General features: G+C 37.0%; 2 protein-coding genes across 22 annotated transcripts in view; one reads left to right on the forward strand and one right to left on the reverse strand.

Moving 5' to 3' along the window:
- CNOT2 (CCR4-NOT transcription complex subunit 2) overlaps positions 1-22,771 on the reverse strand; it is a 131,923-nt gene that overhangs the window by 104,245 nt on the left and 4,907 nt on the right. The window lies entirely within an intron of this gene.
- LOC147371821 (uncharacterized) overlaps positions 3,068-22,771 on the forward strand; it is a 39,457-nt gene continuing 19,753 nt past the window's right edge. Inside the window, exon 1 of the mRNA XM_086404319.1 lies at positions 3,068-3,112. Within this exon, the coding sequence (XP_086260445.1) occupies positions 3,068-3,112 (45 nt within the window). The remainder of the gene's footprint in view (positions 3,113-22,771) is intronic.

Genomic DNA, 22,771 nt, shown 5'->3' on the forward strand with positions numbered 1-22,771 from the left:
CAAGCCATAGTGGGATTATCTACAGCTGTGATTTTTTTTACCATTAGAAAATACAGATATTTTCAAAACACTTCAGCTGCTTCAAGTCTCAAATTCTCCTTTATGTGCATTACTAGCCTAAAAATTACTCTACACCATTGGACACTGTTGAGATGCACATCACTGAATTTACTTTTTAAAAGTAAACTTTTAAAAAATTTTGTTTTAAAGTTTTACTTAAAAATCATATTCTAACTGTGTCCTCACCAGCATGTATATTTAATTTTGCACAATTAAAATATTACTTTAAGAAAGGGTCCACATGTGTCAACAGAGAATCAAAGGCATTCATGGCCCAAAAAAGGATAAGAACGCCTGGGAGAGACTTGCAGAGCAAGAATAAGACTTTCCAGAGGATAACAAAGCATAGCAATTTAAGAACAAGAAAAAGCCTCAGAGCACATTTAGTTGAAACTCCTTGTTTCAGAGATAAAGAAATTGTGGTCTGGTGACAGCATCCCTGTTCAAGGTCACACACACAACTAATTACTGACAGAACCAGAGAAAACAGAATCTACTGTTTTCTGGCTCAGGATTCAAGGCTAAATTAACCTTGAGGCAACTTGGCTGTAACAAAGCAAGACAGGGCAAAGACGACTCTGCAAATACATGCCAAAATATTATTAAAGAGAGAAATTATATAGAAAGATGAGCTAGTTTGCAAAAGAAAAGGATAGGCTGAGGTGTGAAAGCATATTGAAGATAAATTCTACTACAGGGCATGCCAACACAAACCTTGAAAAAGACAAGAAAGAAAACAAAAAGGTGACACCTTCTTTGCACAGAATGCATAGGCACAGTTTAAATACCTAAATATTCCAAACGTTATTAAAATATATTGTCTCTCCCACTTTTCCTGAAACATATACTTCTTGGTCGTTTTTCCCACTTTATACAGGGACACGGGCAAAGTGAAATTTTTACTTTCCTCCTTATCTATGATAGTAAGTAAAACAGCATAAGCACAACAGCAAAAATCAAATAACAGTTAGTATCCATACCAAGGAAACAACAGAAAGAAGGTAGTTGCTACTACTCAACTCTAGCTAAATGCTACCAAGCAAAGAACTGTCACCTTAGAATTCTAGATGGAACAAAAGTATCCCTCAAAAAATGACGGTGAAATACATCTTCAAAGGAAAAAAAAAGACAAGATCATGAGACAACTTGTTCTAAAAACAGGAAGTTTCTTTGTGCAAACGTAAATAATGAAGCTTAGAATTTCTTGAATGAAAAACAACAAAAATAGCAAATACGTGGCAATGTATAATCGACCAGGAGATGGCAAACTTTTCTGTAAAGGGCCAGCCTGATGATAACAGCAGGTTAAGAAGCAACAGTTAGAACCTGACACAGAACAACATGCTGGTTCAAAATTAGGAAAAGAGTACATCAAGGCTGCGTATAGTCACTCTGCTTATCTAACTTATATGCAGAGTACATCATGCCAAATGCCAAGCTGGATGAAGCACAAGCTGGAATCAAGATTGCCGGCAGAAATATCAATAAGGTCAGATATGCAGATTATACCACCCTTATGGCAGAAAGATTTCCCTGGTGGCACAGATGGTAAAGCATCTGCCTACAATGCAGGAGACCTAGGTTCGATCCCTGGGTTGGGAAGATCCCCTGGAGAAGGAAATGGCAACTCACTCCAGTACTCTTGCCAGGAAAATCTCATGGACGTAGGAGCATGGTAGGCTACAGTCCAGGGGGTCAGTCAGACAGGACTGAGCAACTTCACTTTCTTTCACTTAAAACGGCAGAAAGGAAAGAGGAACTAAAGGGCCTCTGGATGAAGGTGAAAGAGGAGTGAAAAAGGTGGCTTAAAACTCAATATTCAGAAAACAAAGATCACAGCATCCAGTCCCATCACTTCATAGCAAATAGATGGGAAACAATGGAAACAGTGACAGACTTTATTTTTAGGGGGCTCCAAAATCACTGCAGATGGTGACTGCAGCCATGAAATTAACAGGTACTTGCTCCTTGGAAGAAAAGCTATGACAAACCTAGACAGCATTTTTAAAAGCAGAGACACTACTTTGCCAACAAAGGTCTGTCTAGTCAAAGCTATGGTTTTGCCAGTAGTCATGTACAGATGTGAGAGTTGGACCATAAACATGGCTGAGGGCTGAAGAATTGATGCTTTTGAACTGTGGGGTTGGAGAAGACTCTTGAGAGCTCCCTGGACTGCAAGGAGACCAAACCAGTCAATCCTAAAAAAAAAATTAGTCCTGAATATTCACTGGAAGGACTGATGCTGATGCTGAAGCTCCAATATTCTGGCCACCTGATGCGAAGAACTGACTCATTAGAAAAGACCGTGATGCTGGGAAATATTGAAGGTGGGAGGAGAAGGGGATGACAGAGGATGAGATGGTTGGATGGCATCACCAACTCAATGGACATGAGTTTGAGCAAATTCTGAGAGATGGTGAAGGACAGGGAAGCCTGGCATGCTGCAGTCCTTGGGGTTGCAAAGAGCTGGACAAAACAGCGACTGAACAACACACCAGGAGACGGCAAACTCTTCTATAAAGGACCACTGTGATGATAAATGTTTTTTAGGCTTTGCAGGCCAAAAAAATCTGTTGTAAATAACCAATTCTGCACTTGCAACACAAGAGAACCAACAGACAATAAACTAACAGGTGTGGCTGTATCTCAGCAAAATTTCCTTTACAAAAGCAGGTGGCAGGAGTATTTGGCCTGTAGTCATAGTCTAACAGGCTTCCCAGCTGGCATAAGTGGTAAGGAACCTGCCTGCAGTGCAGGAGACTTAAAAGATAGGGTTCAATACCCTGGAGGGGAAAATGGCTACCCACTCCAGTATTCTTGGCTGGAGAATCCCATGGACAGAGGAGCCTTGAGGGCTGCAATCCACAGGGGCACAGAATCAGACACAGCTGAAGCAACTTAGCACGCACAGTCTAACAATCCCTAGTCTTTTCTTTTCAACCTCTTTAAAACACGTGTGATAACTTAAAGCAAAATTTGCATCACTGTCTGAAGGGGTATGTGAGCCATGCAGATAGACAACTACAGCATAGATGAGTGTAAGGAAAGGGTGGTATGTGGGGACAAGATTATAAACTGTAGTAAGTGTAGCATGTTGAGTTGTGTACCAATAAAGATATATTCAGGTTCTAACCCCTGGTATCTCTGAATGTAATTATATTTGGAAATAAAGTCTTCACCAAGGCAGTCAAATTAAAAGAAGATAATTCTCGATTTGTGGGGGCCCCAAATCTGATGACTAGTATCTTTTTAAGAAAAAGGAGAGAGAAACATAGAGATATACAGAAAAGAAAGATAACCAAATGAAAATGGAGGCAAAAATATGAGTGACATAGCTGTAAGTCAAAGAACATCAAGGATTTCTGACAACCAGAAGGCAGAAAAGGCAATACAGGTTCTCTCCTAGAGCCTTGAGAAGAAGCATGGACCCGCTGCTACCTTGACTTCAGACTTCTAATCTCTAAAACTAAGACACAACATGAAAAGTCTTATATCTATTGAAAACATTGAATTCACACTTAAATTCCTCCAGGTTCAGACAGTTTCACCAGTAAATCTTCCAAAGATTTCTAAAGAAAGAATGCCAACCTGAGACAATGTCTTCCAGAAAAATAGAACAAAATTGACAGGAAATAATAATCCCTATCATTTTTATGACACTACCTTCACATGGATACCAAAACCAAAGACAATGTAAGGAGAAAAAAAAAAAAAAACCTGTAAGACCAATATCCCTCAAAAAAAAATAGAGTAAAAATCCTCAACAAAATATTAGCAAATCGAATTCAAGAAAATAAAAGACAAGCCTTATTTTGGGACTATATTTGCTCACCCTTCTCTCAGTTTCTTGAATAAGATAAAAACATATGAAATAACAACATACTGTTGAGTTTGTAAAATATTTAGCTGTCATATGTATAACAGCACAAAAAGGGAGAAGAGAGAGCTGTATAGGAATAAAATTTCTGTATCTCACTAGAATTAAAACTAATGTGTCTAGAGTAAATTCTAGTAAGAATACAGTAAGCCTGAGCGCAACTCCTAAGAAAATAATACAAAAGAATATGGTGAAAACAACATTAGAGGATCTAAAATGTCATACTAGAAAAACACCATTTGATGTAAAATTAGAAAGCAGTAGAGGCGGAACAAAACATCAGACAAGATATGAAAACATACAGAAAACAGCAAAATGGCAGATTTTATATCTTACTACATTAGTAGTAAGATATTACTACTACATTACTACTACATTACTATTACTACATTAGTAACATGTATATCTTACTACATTAGTAACATTTAACTACATTAAATGTAAACAATTAAAGAATCCAGTCAAAAGGCAGTGTCAGACTGCAAAAATATAAATAACACAATCTAAATGTTCATCAACAGAAGAATGGATAAAGATGTGGTGTATATACATATATATGTTTGTGTGTGTGTGTATATATACATATACATACATATATACATACACACATACACACACATACACCCTTCAAGATGTACAAGCTGGATTTAGAAAAGGCAGAAGAACCAGAGATCAAACTGCCAACATTCACTGGATCAGAGAGAAAGCAAGGAATTCCAGAAAAACATCTACTTCTGCTTTATTGATTATGCTAAAACTTTAGACTATGTGGATCACAACAAACTGTGGGAAATTCTTAAAGAGACGGGAATACCAGACCACCTTTTCTGCCTTCTGAGAAACCTGTATGCAGGTCAAGAAGCAACAGTTAGAACAGCTGGACATGAAACAATGGACTGGTTCAAAAGTGGGAAAGGAGTACGTCAAGGCTGTACACCGTCACTCTCTTATTTAACTTATATGCAGAGTATATCATGTGAAATGCCAGGCTGAATGAAGCACAAGCTGGAATCAAGATCGCTGGGAGAAACAGCAACAGCCTCAAATATGCAGATGACACCACCTTATGTAAGAAAGCAAAGAGGAACTAAGGAGCCTCCTGATGAAGGTGAAGGAGGAGAGTGAAAAAGCTGGCTTAAAACTCAACGCTCAAAAACTAAGATTATGGCATCCTAGTCCATCACTTCATGGCAAACAGATGGGAAAATAGTGGAAATGGTGGCAGATTTTATTTTCTTGGGCTCCAAAATTACTGTGGATGGTGACTGCGGCCACAAAATTAAAAGATGCTTGCTCCTTGCAAAAAAAGCCATGACAAACATAGACAGCATATTAAAAGGCAGAGATGTCACTTTGCCAACAAAGGTCCATCTAGTCAAAGCTAGACTACTGGTTTTTCCAGTAGTCATGTACGGATGTGAGAGATGGGCCATAAAGAAGGCTGAGCACCCAAGAATTAATGCCTTTGAATTGTGGTACTGGAGAACTGTTGAAAGTCCCTTGCACTGCAAGATCAAACTAGTCAATCCTAAAGGAAATCAACCCTGAATAGTTACTGGAAGGGCTAACACTGAAGCTGAAGCTCCAGTACTCTCACCACCTGATGCGAAGAGCCAACTCACTGGAAACGACCAAAAGACCGTGATGCTGCAAAAGACTGAGGGCGAGAGAAGGGGGTGATAAAGGATGAGACGGTTGGATGGCATCACTGACTCAATGGAAATGTAGTTGTTGTTCAGTCACTCAGTCGTATCTGACTCTTTGCGACCCCAGGGACTGCAGCACACCAGGCTTCCCTGTCCTTCGCTATCTCCCAGAGTTTGCTCAAATTCATGTCCATTGAGTGCTCAAATTTGCTCAAATTCATATCCACACACACACACATATCTGAGTCACTTTACTGTACACCTGAAATTAATTCAACATTGTAAATCAATTTTATTTCAATTAATACTTTATTGCTAAAAAATGCTAACCATCAGAGGCTTCAGTAAGTCATAATCTTTTGGCAATAGTATCATAAAAGATCACGGATAACAGATCACATAAGAAATACAATAACAATAAAAAAGTTTAAAATATTAAGATTTATTGAAGTCTGACACAGAGACACAAAGTGAACAAATGTTGGAAAAATTGGCACCAACAGATTTACTTAACACAGAGTTGCAACAAACTTTCAATTTGTAAAACACAAAATATCTTCAAAGCACAATAAAAAGGTATTGGTTGCTTCCCCTCAAGACCAAGTGGCTGACAGGGAGCTGCTGGTTTGCTGTTGCTGCTGCCCAGCATCACTAGTTTCCTACTAAATATCGCTAGCCTGGGAAAAGATCAAAATTCAAAACTGTAAATACAGTTTCTACTTGATTGCTTTTGTACCACTGCAAAGTTGAAAACTCAAATTGAACAATCATAAGTTGGAAACTTTCTGTAATAGATTTTATAACAGTTAGTAAATGAGTTCAGCAAGTTTGCAGAGTACAAAATAAATATGCAAAAATCAACTGCATTTCTAATCTGAAAATGAAATTAAGAAAACAATGCCATTTATGAAGCATCAAAGAGAATGAATTACTTAGTAATGAGTTTAACAAAAGAATTATAAGACTTATCTTCTGAAAACTACAAAACATTGTTGAAAAACCTAAAGATCAACTGTGTAAATGGAAATGACAGCACACAGATCAGAGCAAGTAAGATGCAATACTCCCCAACTGATCTGCTAACTCAAAACAATCTGGCTTCTCTGAAGAAAATGACAAACTACTTCAAAAATTCACATGGAAATTCAATGGACTCAGACTAATAAAAACTATCTTGAAAAAAGAACAAAGTTGAAGGATTCATTCTTCCAAACTTGAAGATTTCACAATGCAACAGACATACTGGCATGATGATAGATATGGCAATAAAGAAGAATTTAGTCTAGAAAAACCCTCACATTTTATAGTCATTTTGTTTTAGATGGGATGCCAAGATAATTCAATGGGGAAAAGTATAGTCTTTTCAACAAATAGTGCTGGGACAACTTAATACCCACACGGAGAAGAAAAAGTTGGACCCATTTTCTTAAATCACATACAAAATGTACTCATATGGCCCATAAACAAAAATACATAAGCTGAAACTCTGAGAAAACATAGGAATAAATATTCAAGACCTTAAGTTCTCAACATGAATGAACAACAAAATAATATGCTGTATTTCATCAAAATATAAAACTTTTCTGATGAAAATTATACCATTTAACAAGCAAAAATAAAACCCAGAGAATGGGAGAAATATTAGAAAAATTACATACCTAGTAAGGAATTTGTACCTAAAATAAAGAACTGCTACAACTGGTTAATAAAAAGACAAACTGGCTTAAAACTAATTTAAAAATAGACAAAGGATCTGGATCTGAATAGACATTTTTTCCCAAAGAACACACACATATTTGTGGCCAAATATGTACACACACACACAAAATTTGATGTCATTAACTACCAGGATAATTTTTAAGTGAACTATCTACATCATACACAGGAGGATGAGAACAATAAAAACACAAACAATAACAAGCATTTGCCAGAATTTGTAGAAACTAAAACCCTCACATATTGCTGGTGGAAATATATAATGGTACAGCAGCTTTGGATAACAGCCTGACAATTCAAGAAATTAAACAAAGAATCATCATTTGACCAAACAATTCTACTATGTATGTAGCCAAGAGAAATACATATACGTACACAAAAACTTGCACATGTTGTTCACAGCACCATTATTCATAATAGTCAAAAAGGAGAAACAATCAAAATGTCCATCAACTGATAAACACATAAATAATACGGGATACACCCATTCTGTGACATATTCTACAGAAATAAAAGGATTAAGATGCTAATAAATACTTCCTCATGTATGAGCTTTGAAAACATTATGCCAAGTGAAAGAAGCCAGTTACAAACGATCATATATTCCATTTATGTGCAATGTACAGGACAGGAAAATGTACAGAGACAGGAAGGAGATCTGTGGCTGCTTAAGTTGGTGGAGGTGGGGGTTGGAAAGAAACGGGGAGAGCCAGCTAAAGGGTATGAGTTCTTCTGAGGTGAGAAAAATGTTCTAAAATTAACTGTGGCGGTGGTTACAAAGCTATAAGAAAATACTAAAAACCACTGAACTGTACAATCTTACATGAGTGAGTTAAAACATGGTAGACGAATTGTAACTCTTTGAAACTGTTTACACTTTAAGACTGCAAATCAGGCAAGGATGTTCCAGGCAGTGCAATAATGCAAAAAAAAAAAAAAAAGAAAGAAAAGAAAAGAACAGACAAACAACAAAGATGGGAAAAACAGAAAAAACAAATCTTCCCTGTCTGCAGATGACATGGACTGCCTGAGCAAAATATGCTAAACCACCTATAAAAAAGCTCCTAGAATTACTATGTAAGTTTTGCAAGGTCAAAAGCATGATCAAAGTATGAACAAAATCCTATTTCTATATGGAAGTGAAAGTGAAGTGAAAGTGTTAGTTGCCCAGTTGTGTCCAACTCTTCGGGACTGTAGCCCACCAGACTCCTTTGTCCATGGGATTCTCCAGGCAAGAATACTGGAATGGGTAGCCATTTCCTTCTCCAGGGGGTCGTCCCAGTAGGTAATATATTATAGCTCCAAATAGTTTCCCCCAAATTAGACATTCAGGTATAAATATAAAATGCATAGTTATAAATTTATCAAAAGGTGAAAATTCTATATGCTTAAAGCAACAAAACTTTTAAAGACATACTATGTCTAAGGGTTGGAAAGCAGTATAATTAAGATGTCAACTCTCTCCTAATTGATCAACAGATCAATTAAATACAATGCCAAGCAAAATTCCCAAAGGATTTTTTTAATAAAGAGAAACAGATTTCCATCAGTCATTAGGAAAATCCAAGTAAGAACCACAATGAGCTCAAACACACAAGAATGGCTATATTCACACAAATAGACAAGTATTGGCAAGGAAATGGAAAAACTGGATTCCTTACACATTGCTGGCAAAATGTAACACTGCTCTAGGTGCTAGAAATAGTCAAGATACTAAGTAGAAATGAGGCAGGGAGATACCTGCTCTCACGGAATTTTCTTCTAGCTAACAAATAATGAACAGAAATGACTTTTTAAAAAAATATTTATTAAATTATTTGGCTGCACCTGGACTTATAGCTGAGGCACTGCACGATCTTCAGTCTTTGTTGCAGCATTCAGGTTCTTCAGTTGCGACAGGTGAACTCTTAGTTGCAGCATATGGGATCTAGTTACCAGATCAGGGATGGAACCCGGGCCCCTGGTATTGGTAGCGCAGAGTCTTAGCCACTGGACCATCAGAGAAGTCCCCAGAAATGATTTTTGATACTGATAAATGTTAAGCCAAACAGAGAGTATTATAATATTGTAAAAGGTAAACTGGATAAAAGTAATCAGGAATTACTTTTTGAGATTACAACTGAGAAGTCATTCAAAGGATGAGGGTGTATGTGTATGTGTGTATGTATAAAAAAGCTCACCGATTCAATAAGGACTCAAAATTATTTTCTATTTATCATCCGATTAAATAAAATAGCTTTTCTCTCTTTAATAAATACATGTAACTAACCAAGGTATTTTAATCTACAGAAAATGATCACTATTATCATAAACTGATATGCTGTTTATGAGAACCCAAGAAGACTGATTTTAATTGGGCTTGATTTTTTAAACAGTGAAGTAAAAAACACACTCCTATCTTCATTGACCCCATAGGGTATAAAGCACTCAGCATTAAGAACCACAAGCCTAAATGAAAATGTTTCTAGTCTACCTTAATGCCTAAAAACTAATACTAGTTTTTAAGGATCTTGACTCATTTTTTTTCTGTCTTCAAAGGCACAACTTAGTATCTGTCCCACTTTCATCGTCATGTGTATCCCCACTTATTTCCACTTTGTACCTGTTCTATTAACTTCTTTCTTTTACATGACATGTTTTCAGAATGAACATCCTGCTTTGTTTTCATGTAATATCTTTTCTCCTATTGATTGTACAGTTAAAAAGTTATCAATATCTGGTTTAAACAATTACCAACAAGACAATAAATCAACTAGACTTACTTTGTAAAAATTGTTTTTAAAAAATGTAACATATTGGCAAACTAAAATTTTGTAGTGGAAAAAAAAAAAAAACCACCAAAAGATATCCTTCAAAATTTGGCATCTTAATTCCAAAGTTTCTATATACTATATACAATTACCAAAATTTACTATTATTCCTCTACCATTTTAATTTTTTCTTTCCAAAGATCAAGCCTAATTTGATACAAGCATAATCATTGTTTATGGTCAAAATATAAGTTTTATTAGCCTTTTAATTATTTAGGTAAATTTAAAATTATCTTTGGCCATAAATACACACTGATTTAATTTGCTAAAAGCCACATTAACTCCTCAATTTCAAGACCAAATAAAAATATTATTGCATTCAACAAACATACAGGGGAATTAAAAATTAATAATCCACAAAGTGAATTATGTCTTAGAAAAGTATCTGGTACCTGCTCCTGCTGCTGCTGCTAAGTCGCTTCAGTCGTGTCCGACTCTGTGCGACCCCACAGATGGCAGCCCAACAGGCTCCCCCGTTCCTGGGATTCTCCAGGCAAGAACACTGGAGTGGGTTGCCATTTCCTTCTCCAATGCATGAGAGTGAAAAGTGAAAGTGAAGTTGCTCAGTCGTGTCCAACTCTTAGCGACCCCATGGACTGCAGCCTACCAGCTACCCTACCATGGGATTTTCCATCTGGTACCTAGTAGGCATTAATTAAAATTTGCTGAATGAATAAACTGTGTGTGAAAAGCACTTACTACAGAACATACTAAAAAAATACTAGTTTCCTGACTGCTTACTCCCCAAGAGCATATTACTCTTTGAAAAAATTATCCACAATAAGGAAGAGTTGATCTTATTGGTTTTTCCCCCTTCCCTATATTTTACTAAGCTTTCCAAGCTGTTAAAAAAAGTTCTACGAATTGTCATTTTTATTACAACTTTAATTAGCAGAAACCTACAGTTTTGTAACCTAAAGTAAACTAATCAAGACTTTAATCACTTTCACTATATGAAACTTTTTGCAAGCATAAACATGTGCTTCTTCAAGCCACTAATGAAGACTAATAAAAAATACAAAATTGCAACTCTGTGGGTTGGCACAATTGTTAGTAGATAAGAAGCAGATGTTAGACATCACCACCCAAGAATCATCACTTGAGTCACATTACCATTGTTACAAGAAGTCTACATACAGTGTTTACATATAACACCCTAAATACTACAGCAATATTCAAGTATAATTACATCCACTTTAGAAAAAAAAGGCAACTGAACTCCAGAAAGGTAAAGTAACTTGCCTATACTTATAGGGTGGGAGAACACGGACAAGGTTCCATGTCAGTCATTTAGCTCTAAACCCTCTGCATTTTTCACTATTAAATCACACCTTCACATAATCTATACATAAATTTAAGTCTAGCAATACACACAATCTGGAAGAGATTTTAGCATTCTCAAGATACAAGATGGAGAATGAAATGGCAACCCACTCCAGTCTTGCCTGGAGAATCCCAGGGACGGAGGAGCCTGGTGGGCTGCCGTCTATGGGGTTGCGTAGAGTCGGACACGACTGAAGCAACTTAGCAGCAGCAGCAGCATGACAGAAGAAATGCAGCAAAATTGTGGAGGAAGGGATACTCACTATACTAAATATCCATTCATTCAATCAATGAATTCAATCAATGTTTTTAGGCCCAGTTAGCACAACAGAAAACTATCCAAAAGAAATGAGTGATTGATACATGAAACAACACCAAAAAAATCAAAATGTTATGCTGAGCAAAAGATGTCAGACACAGAAAGAATGCATATTGTACAATTCCATTTGTTCAAATCTCTAAAAACAATTCTAATCTATAGGGACAAAAAGCAGATTAGTGGTTTGTCTATGGCTACAAATAAGGACTGCCTGGAATAATGAACTCTGGGTATGATGGGCATGTTTGTATCTGGACTGTGGTGACGCTTACACAGGTATATAAGTTTGTTAAAACTCTTTGTGGAAAAAAAAAAAAAAAACTTAAATGGATGTGCCTTGTATTACATGTAAACTTCCTTGACAAAGTTGATTTAAAAATACAAATGCCAAGAAAAAACCTGAAATTAAAAAATGGCAGTAGTTCCTACAGATATCAAAATGAATATCTTGCCCTGAGAAGGAGCAAAATCTTAATAGGAGATACATGTATACACATTTTAAATCTTTCTAAAATGTTCAGGCAGCGAATTAACATGCTTTAAAAAAAAATCTTAGTACAATAAACATTTGACAGAAATTAGTTGTGGTAGAACTTGCATCATTAGCTGCCTGGATGTAACTGTCCTGTCCTCTTACTACAAGATTTATTTTCATCCAACTAAAGTTTCCTTACTAAGTTATAGTTTTTCTACAAGGAATTTAAATCACACATGAACCTTCAAATGTTACATATATATTTTTATACTCTACTAACTGCATTACATCTTGCTTCCCAATTTAACAGCTAGTTCTATAGATACAAGGGCTTGTTTCCCTGGTGGCTCAGACTTTAAAGAATCTACCTGCAATGCAGGGGACCTGGGTTTGATTCCTGAGTCGGGAAGATCTCTTGGAGAATCTCCAGTATTCCTGCCTGGAGAATCCCAAGGACCAATAAGCCTGATGGGCTACAGTCCATGGGATCTCAAAGAGTTGGACACAACTGAGCAACTAATACTTTGACTTATTCACTTTCTATAGATATAACAAATGCTTCTTAAACAAACATAGCAGCTACTCTTAGCATAATTCCAAGCCAGAGAAATATGAACTTCTGGCATTCCAAAAAGACATGGTGCTATGATTTTAAACTATGTACTCTAACAGAGGGCCATGAAATCAATTCAGTGAGTCAAAACTAGCATGTTTAAAGACATGATATGTGACAGAAAACACCTGAATGCACCTTGCAGTAAGGAAAATATTTTCTGAGATTTGTTGTTCTTTTTTTCTCTCAGTCATATACAGATGCATAAACACTCAACCTAAATCCACACTACGGATACTGGTTTGAGGCAGCAAAAAAGTGAACGTCTCTAGAAACATGGCAGAGCAAGAATAATAGTGTGATGAAAAAGTAGTAAGCTTTGAAGTAAAAAAAAAACAAAAACAAACCCAAAGTTTTTAATCTTAGTTCTGCTACCCATTAGCTATATGAACTTGGAGAAGTGAATTATAGGTTGTCCTATAGAACCTTTACTTAATCAACTATAAAATGAGAGGTATTCAACTAATTTTGTATATATAATAATTGTGAAGAATACAGATAAGATCACTGTACGGAAAGCAAAAGCCAAAGAACTTTTGATGGTTTTATAAAATCTTCCCTGGCTTACCTTTAAATAAGTCATCCATCTACCTTTTCTCCATCTGTCTACCTTTCTCCTTTCTCACCACACCCCAGTCACATACACCTCTTGCAATTTTTCAATCGTAAGACATCAAATCATAAAACCTTTCCCAGGGCATTTGCTCCTGTTTTTGTCCCTTCCTGGAATCCCTTTCTCTTGAACATGCAGAAGATTGCTCCCCGACTCGCATCACCTTCTAGGGGAGGACTTCCGTGAACAGGCAATTTAAATATGCATCCCGTAGATATAGTCCAAAGCTCCAATACTTTGGCCACCTGATGAGAAGAGCTGACTCATCAGAAAAGACTCTGACACTGGGAAAGATTGAGGGCAGGAGGAGAAGGGAGCAACATTAGATGAGATAGTGGGATGGTATCACCAACTCAATGGACATGATTCTGAGCAAACTTTGGGAGATGGTGAAGGACGGGGAAGCCTGCTGCAGTCCATGGGGTCATAAAGAGTCAGACATGACTGAGCGACTGAACAACATATGTTATAGGCTTGATTTGATATCCATGGATGAATTGGAAAATAATAGGTGGTTTGCTAGTGGAGGGTATGCAAAGTACCATCATATGTTTGCTAACTTTATTTCTGTGAGAAATACCAACAACTTTTATTTGCCAGAAGAAATATCAACAACCTCAAATATGTAGAAGACACCACTTTAATGACAGAAAATGAAGAGCAACTAAAGAGCCTCTTGATGAAGGTGAAAGAAGAAAGTGAAAAAGCTGGCTTAATACTCAACATTCAGAAAATTAAGATCATGGCATCCGATCCCATCACTTCACAGCAAATAGATGAGGAAAAAGTGGAAACAGTGGCAGAATTTACTTTCTTAGGTTTCAAAATCACTGTGGATGGTGACTGCAGCCACAAAATTAAAAGACACTTGTTCCTTGGAAGGAAAGCTATGACAAACCCAGACAACATATTGAAAAGCAAAGGCATCACTTTGCCAACAAGTCTGTCTAGTCAAAGATACAGTTTTTCCAGTAGTCATGTACAGATGTGAGAGTTGGACCATAAAGAAGGCTGAGAGCCCAAGAACTGATGCTTTTGAACTGTGGTGCTGCAGAACACTCTTGAGAGTCCCTTGGACAGCAAAGAGATCAAACCAGTCAACCCTAAAGGAACTAAACCCCAAGTATTCATTGAAAGGACTGATGAAGCTCAAATATTCTGGCCATCTGATGGGAAGAGCTGACTCACTGAAAAAGACACTGATGCTGAGAAAGACTGAAGGCAGGAGGAGAAAAGGGTGACAGAGGATGAGATGGTTGGATGGCATCATCAACTCAATGGACATGAATTTGGGCCAACTCCAGGAGATAGTAAAGGACAGGGGAGCCCAGCATGCTGTGGTCTATGGGGCTGCAAAGAGTCAGACAAAACACAGTGACTGAACACACAACTTTGTCTCATATTTGTGTAATAATTATTTACTGAAACTCTTAATCACATTTTGAATAAATATTAGACAGTGGAAAATGTTTATTACATAAATGTTTTTAAAAAATCAGTAGGAATAGCCCAATTTCCCTGTAACAAAATGGGAAGAGTGATTGTCTCTGGATGGTTTTTCTCTTTTTATATACTTCTCCAGATTATCTAAAATTTTCACACTAACTTGTGTTACTTAAATAATAGGGAGTAAACACACACACAAAATGGAGTGCTTTTTAACACACATACAAACACGGTAAGTGGAAACAACAAACAATGTTCCTCTTCAATACACAATCACTTTCCAAATTCATTACTCTGTGATTCACTTTCCTGCTACTGCAGCTACTTAGTACTATTCACTTTCCTTATATGGTATTTATTTTAATGCTCCCAAACGCTAAGTATCCAACAGATCTTTAAAGTTACTCATACACATTACATAACGCAGAGAATATACAACAATTTCAAACTACTGTACTGACTTCTCAATGCTCTTAATCATAACTTACAAATGAATTTCATTTATAGGAAAAAAAACAGCATGATGTTCACAAAAATATGTTTGGCTAACAATGATAAGGAGAAAACATACAGGTTACAGAACCTAGGGGGAAAATATTCTAATTTGAAATCTTTCATCCTTAATGAAGAGGGAATGATGAGAAAGGTAGACTTCCTGTCATATATACGTACACACAGAAAGTATCAGGAATTCAGCATGCAAAAAATATCCAAATATTAACTGGCCTACTCTGAAACACAGCAGAATCATTTTTTCCCCACTCTTCCAACTCCCCAGTACAATAGCCAAATATTTAATTAAATAAAAATAAAGGACAAATCACATAAATACTGAAGTACCACAAGGTACAAGAAGTGAATGAATGAGTAACTGAACCACACAACTTAAGAAACTAGTTTCATTACAACCACTATTAATCAGGACTTTATACTTTCACATGCTTTATAATTTGTCAAACATTTTTGCTTTTAACATCTCAGTTCTCATCAGCAACATTAGGAGGTAAGTGACTAAAAGGTTGAAGTTATCCAATACCAACCTGCACAGGCATAGAGCTAACAAATTCATGGAACCCAGCTAGAACCCATCCTCTGAATCCAAGTGTTGTAGTCTCTTGAAAATAACATATTATCCCTCCATTAAAGATGAGCACATACTCAAACCCTGCTCAACTTCTAGAAAGTAAAAGGTGCTATGTTAAGTATTTCTTCTGAACTTCCTTCTCAGATTTCTGAGATAGGAACCAACACTGCTAAGAACCTATTGTCAGGTGTTTTGCACTATATTTAACCTTCTGCTGCTAAGTCACATCAGTCGTGTCTGACTCTGTGCGACTCCATAGACAGCAGCCCACCAGGCTCCTCTGTCCCTGGGATTCTCCAGGCAAGAACACAGGAGTGGGTTGCCGTTACCTTCTCCGATGCATGCACGCATGCTAAGTCACTGTAGTCGTATCTGACTCGGTGCGACCCTGGTGGACAGAAGCCCACCAGGTTCCTCTGTCCCTGGGATTCTCTAGGCAAGAATACTGGAGTGGCGTATTTCTACTTTATTGACTATGCCAAAGTCTTTGACTCTGTGGATCACAATAAACTGTGGAAAATTCTTCAAGAGATGGGAATGCCAGACCACCTGACCTGCCTCTTTGAGAAACCTCTATGCAGGTCAGGAAGCAACAGTTAGAACTGGACATGGAACAACAGACTGGTTCCAAATAGGAAAAGGAGTACGTCAAGGCTGTATATTGTCACCCTGCTTATTTAACTTCTATGCAGAGTACATCATGAGAAACGCTGGGCTGGAAGAAGCACAAGCTGGAATCAAGAGTGCCGGGAGAAATATCAATCACCTCTGATATGCAGATGACACCACCCTTATGGCAGAAAGTGAAGAGGAACTCAAAAGCCTCTTGATGAAAGTGAAAGTGGAGAGTGAAAAAGTTGGCTTAAAGCTCAACATTCAGAAAACGAAGATCATGGCATCTGATCCCATCACTTCATGGCAAATAGATGGGGAAACAGTGGAAACAGTATCAGACTTTATTTTGGGGGGCTCCAAAATCATTACAGATGGTGATCGCAGCCATGAAATTAAAAGAGCGCTTACTCCTTGGAAGGAAAGTTATGACCAACCTAGACAGCATATTCAAAAGCAGAGACATTACTTTGCCAACAAAGGTCCATCTAGTCAAGGCTATAGTTTTTCCAGTGGGCATGTATGGATGTGAGAGATGGACTGTGAAGAAAGCTCAGCACCAAAGAATTGATGCTTTTGAACTGTAGTGTTGGAGAAGACTCTTGAGAGTCCCTTGGACTGCAAGGAGATCCAACCAGTCCATCCTAAAGGAGATCAGTCCTGGGTGTTCACTGGAAGGACTGATGCTAAAGCTGAAACTCCAATACTTTGGCCACCTCATGCAAAGAGTTGACTCACTGGAAAAGACCCTGATGCTGGAAGGGATTGGGGGCAGGAGGAGAAGGGGACGACAGAGGATGAGATGGCTGGATGGCATCACCGACTCGATGGACATGAGTTTGAGTGAACTCCAGGAGTTGGTGATGGACAGGGAGGCCTGGCATGCTGCGATTCATGGGGTCACAAAGAGTCGGACATGAGTGAGCGACTGAACTGAACTGTGCCATTTCCTCCTCCATTTAACCTTCTAAATAAGTCTAAAAGAAGATATTTTATTCATTTTAAGGAGATGAAAACTGAAGCACAGCGAAGAAACTTGTTGTGCTGCTGCTAAGTCACTTCAGTCGTGTCCGACTCTGTGCGACCCCATAGACCGAAGCCCACCAGGCTCCCCACCCCTGTCCCTGGGATTCTCCAGGCAAGAACACTGGAGTGGGTTGCCATTTCCTTCTCCAATGCATGAAAGTGAAAAGTGAAAGGCTCAGTCGTGTCCAACTCTTAGCGACCCATTAACTGCAGCCTACCAGGCTCCTCCGTCCATGGGATTTTCCAGGCAAGAGTACTGGAGTGGGGTGCCATCACCTTCTCCGTGTTATAGATACCCTGACATAATTCAAGTCCTAAGTGGTAGACACAGTATGAGTCCTAACTCAGTGCTCTCCCTGTTAAGACTTATCCCATTTGCTGCTGCTGCTGCTAAGTCGCTTCAGTCGTGTCCGACTCTGTGCGACCCCATGGACGGCAGCCTACCAGGCTCCTCTGCCCATGGGATTTTCCAGGCAAGAGTACTGGAGTGGGGTGCCACTGCCTTCTCCAGGCACATAATAGGTATTTAATAATTTCTTTTGCTAAATGGGATTGGAGAAGGCAGTGGCACCCCACTCCAGTACTCTTGCCTCGAAAATCCCATGGGCAGAGGAGCCTGGTAGGCTGCCATCCATGGGGTCACAAAGAGTCGGCCACGACTGAGCGACTTCACTGTCACTTTTCACTTTCCTGTACTGGAGAAGGAAATGGCAACCCACTCCAGTGTTCCTGCCTGGAGAATCCCAGGGACGGGGGAGCCTGGTGGGCTGCCGTCTATGGGGTCGCACAGAGTCGGACACGACTGAAATGACTTAGCATAGCATAGCATAGCATAGCATATTATGTGCCATGCACCGTGCAAATGTGTCAGACACAGAAATGCTAAGATGGATCTATGTTACTCCAAGTATTACATATGACCCTTAACACAATGTCATCTAAACAAATTTCTTGGTAGGAAAAACATGTAAGAACAAAACTGCACTCTTCTAGTTTACATTTATGAATTCAATACAAAAAGAGCATAGAGCACTCTATGAAATAAATTGTGGCTAATTCTCATTTGCTTCAGAAGCATATCTTTAACTTGCAACCTCACTCCAAAAAACAAACAAAAAACCCCACAAGAGCCTTTATGCATTATATCAACCTCTGAGGTAAATACAGTTTACCTATCCACATTTTCCCAATGAGAAACCTGAAGTTTAGACAGGATAAGTCACACAGCTAATTTAAAACATAACTGCTGATTCCAATTCAGGCTGGTGAGTACCAGAGACTTCAACAAAATCATGTAAAATTCCAGCACAATATAACTCTCTTTAATAGGAAATAGTTAAAATCAGTTCCATTTTATTCAGTCAAAAACTCAACAACAATTAGGCAACTTGGGCAGCTGCAGGTCATCATGCAGAATAACATACTTCTGCTATGGAAAAAAAATAAAAAGGTACACGGTGTATCCATCAAAGTAGTAATTTGCTCAAATTGCATTCTTAGGGAATCTTTTTTATTTAAAAACAGTTCATTTGGGCTCTTTTTTAAATGTCAGAATTAATAATGTTAGCTACCTAAAATAAATTCATAATTTATGTACAGTATTTTGAAAAACACACACATTAGCATTGCAAAATAGGTACTGCTAGAAATACAATATAGGTGTAAGTTCCTAAGAATGATTATATCACTAATTTAGACTTTTTTAGTATTTTAATTTACTGAAATAATGTTAAATGTTATGCCTGTAAACAGAATCAAATAACATTCAAATTCTGCCTGCCCTAGAACTTACATAACAAATCCTATTCCATTCATTAACATAAAATTTTTCATTATGGACACTGGTTTATATATTTATAACAAGTTGTCTGGAAAATAACAGACTACAGAATTTCAAAGTTGTTAATAATTAAAAAAATCCTGCCAATATAAATACAGAATACGTTGTATTTAACAGAGGAAAAAAAATCCTTCAAAAGCTTCAGAAATACACTGAAACATCAAGTCTGTAATTTAATTACAAATCACCTGTGGAATCTAAAATTTCTCCCTGAAGTACAAATCTGATTTTCACTCACATTGTTCAAAAAAACTGGTTAATTATTCCTCATCATGTAAAAAAAAAAATCTCACACTATGGAAAATTCATTCCTTCAGTCAACTTCTCATGAGGTCCAAAGATTCAATCAAGTACTACAGATTACTCTGTCATTCTCTAAATCCAGTCTATCCTTCCAGACTTTTCGTATTTGCAGTGCTGATTCCGTATCCCCCTCCCCCACCTAACTGAACCACCAAATCACCCTTCAGAACCCAGTTCAAACATCACTGACCTGAAACCAACTCTTTCCTTTCCTCAGACAAGGTTGTTCTACTCTAGCATGTATCCACAGCATTCATCACAAAACCGAACTTCAAGAATTAATTTATTGCACCTGTAACAGTTCATGGCACATGGTAATATTTATTGCACTGAACAAGGAAATCTAAGTAAATGTTAAAATCATTACTGATTAGTTTCTAAGAAAAGTCTATCAAAATACTGCAAAGTCAGAATCTCTTAAATGTTTTGATTACCCTATGCAAACACAAAGTTTTAAGTTTGTTCTCCTTTATAATTTTCCACTAATACACAGAGATACCCCTCATTCCACCAGATCCAGAAAACATTATCATGACCTCTTACATGAACAGTAATTCCTCCTCTCTATAATTCTTCATAAAACATAAACTACTGGGTCTATCAAAACGTTTTCAGCAGTTGGAAGACAAAGATTTACGTCTGAATCATTTCTTTTTCCCTTTCGAGTTTGCCCCTATTTATGCAGAAAGCACTAAGTAACTACTGATGAAATTCCTTGTTTTCATCAAACATGAAAAACTTGACTCCATTTCAGGGTCTTCTTTCTGCACGGAAAAATATTACCCAGATTTTTGCATGGCTGTCTCCTTTCTCACTTTCTGTTCAAAAGCTACCGCCAGAGAGGTCTTCCCCTCATTACCCTACTTACTTAAAATAGTCTCCTCCTTCCATCCATAACCAATTGCTGTAACTGTACCCCCCTTTATCTTCTTCTTCATAATTGCCATCCTCTGAAGTTGTGTTTGTTTACTGTGTCTCCCCACCTAAGATGTTAGTTCCACGAAGGCAGAGACTTGTCCTGTTCACCATCATATATACCCAGCACTTACTGTAATATGTAGAAGAGAATAAACACTCAAATTATTAAAGGGTTTAGTTGAAAATGTCTACTCAAAAACAAGCAAATACTATGAGAGAAGACAAAGTCTTGATTTTTTAACAATACATAATCGTAGGTTGGAAGTGACTCTACATCAAGTTCAGAGGTTTTCAAACTATGTTTGAAACATCTTAATACAATCAGAGGTCAAATTTCCTGAAGCGCTGGACTATGTATAACTATTCTACACATATGTGTCTATTTTAGGATGTGTGACTCATAAACATACAAAACAGAACACAAAAGTGCATCAAGTATCAAATTTAAAATTTGGTGACTGTAATCTGCTCTGTCAGGTTAAATAGTTTTGCTACAGACCTCAAAGATTGACCTGGCATGTCAGTAAATATATGTACAATTTCTCTTAAGTGTGCATAGATTAGAAAAGTTCTATGGCTCTGAAATTCTTCTAACGTAAGGCCAGACATGCTCAGTCATAAAATTATAAAAACAATACCCTTAAAGCACTATTTTGTGTACTACTAAATCAAGACAAAGTTCAACACATGATCTCCTCAAAAAATAACTGTGCAATAGTAAGTAAACTTGTAAAATGTGGTGTCTGTGATACAGTATTATTACTTACTCTCATTATAACACAGGATTATCATTAAAAGTTTTGGTGCCTCTTGAATTTGTTTATCATTTTTTAAAATGTGAGCAGCTATGGTGTTCTGCCAAAAAGTCACTTGAAACACAAATTTCCTAATACTTCTCTTTCAAATTTCCATATTAAATGATCCTGAATCTTAAGGATGATCAGTTAAAAACACACCTTCTACTTACACCTACTTGATTTGATAAATCAGGATTTTCCCTATAGAGCAGCATTAAATTGAGAGAGACATTAGATGCTAGGTTCAATCTAAGGATAAAATGGCCTTCAAAATTCCCAATTACTAATTTTCATGCTAATCAAAACACATTGACTGTTCTATCTTTAAGTTAATGTTAAAATTTAACCTTTTATTAAAAAGTTTAAACTTATTTTAACTTAACATTAAAATGACACTATAAAATTATAGTGGTGTATTATGAAAGTGCTTTGCAGACTACCAAGTATTGTTTTTTTTACGTACATTATTAAGTAGTAAAACAAAGTCAAAAGGAATGAGGTCCTTTGAACAGCATGGTAAACTTAGTGATTATCATTATTTTACCAACCTATGAAGGACTCTTACAAACAGAAGATTAAGTACAAAATTTGTATGAATAGCATCATAATCTATAATGTAAAAAGTTAATATAAAAACACATTCTTGCCAGATATGACACAAAACCAAATGTTCCTCTCCCAAACACACTGTATTATTAATACTTGATCAGTCATTATATTTTGTCCAGATGTTGATACAAAATGGTTATGTTTCAACACCCAAAAATATAAATGGAAAATGATATATCAATATGTTTGAAAACAGGCAAATCTATTCACTGTTACCTAAACTGCCAGAACACAAATTTTTCTCTTATTTTATCATTTCTTGGCAAAGTAAATATGTACTGTGTATGCATTCTCATCTACTTTCACATAAGGAAAGACATTTCAATTCAGTAAAAGCACAGAAAAATTTGGTGTTCCAAGTACTAGAACAAATTCTCTCTGTATCTTTCATAGCTTTTTGTCATTAAAAAGTCAATGAAAAATATATAGGCAAATGAGGCATTTCTAAGATCTTAAGTCAAATGTTAACATCTCCAGTAAATGCAGTTCTGGAAGTCATTTACTGTTTTTATTTCTATAGCTCAAAAAATGAACACAAAATTGGTGCACAATCTCTTATTCAAACCCTTAAAGGCCAGATATTTCTCAGAACTGGAATTTGTCAGATTTTAGAAAGTTAAGATAGCATATCATGACCTAAAACCTCACAGGGTGGTCTAGGCAGCACTTGCAATCAAATACATT

Source organism: Bos grunniens, chromosome 5 (genome assembly GCF_055505025.1).
Source record: "Bos grunniens cultivar Pamir isolate PY7600 chromosome 5, Bosgru_T2T1.0, whole genome shotgun sequence".
NCBI lineage: Eukaryota > Metazoa > Chordata > Mammalia > Artiodactyla > Bovidae > Bos > Bos grunniens.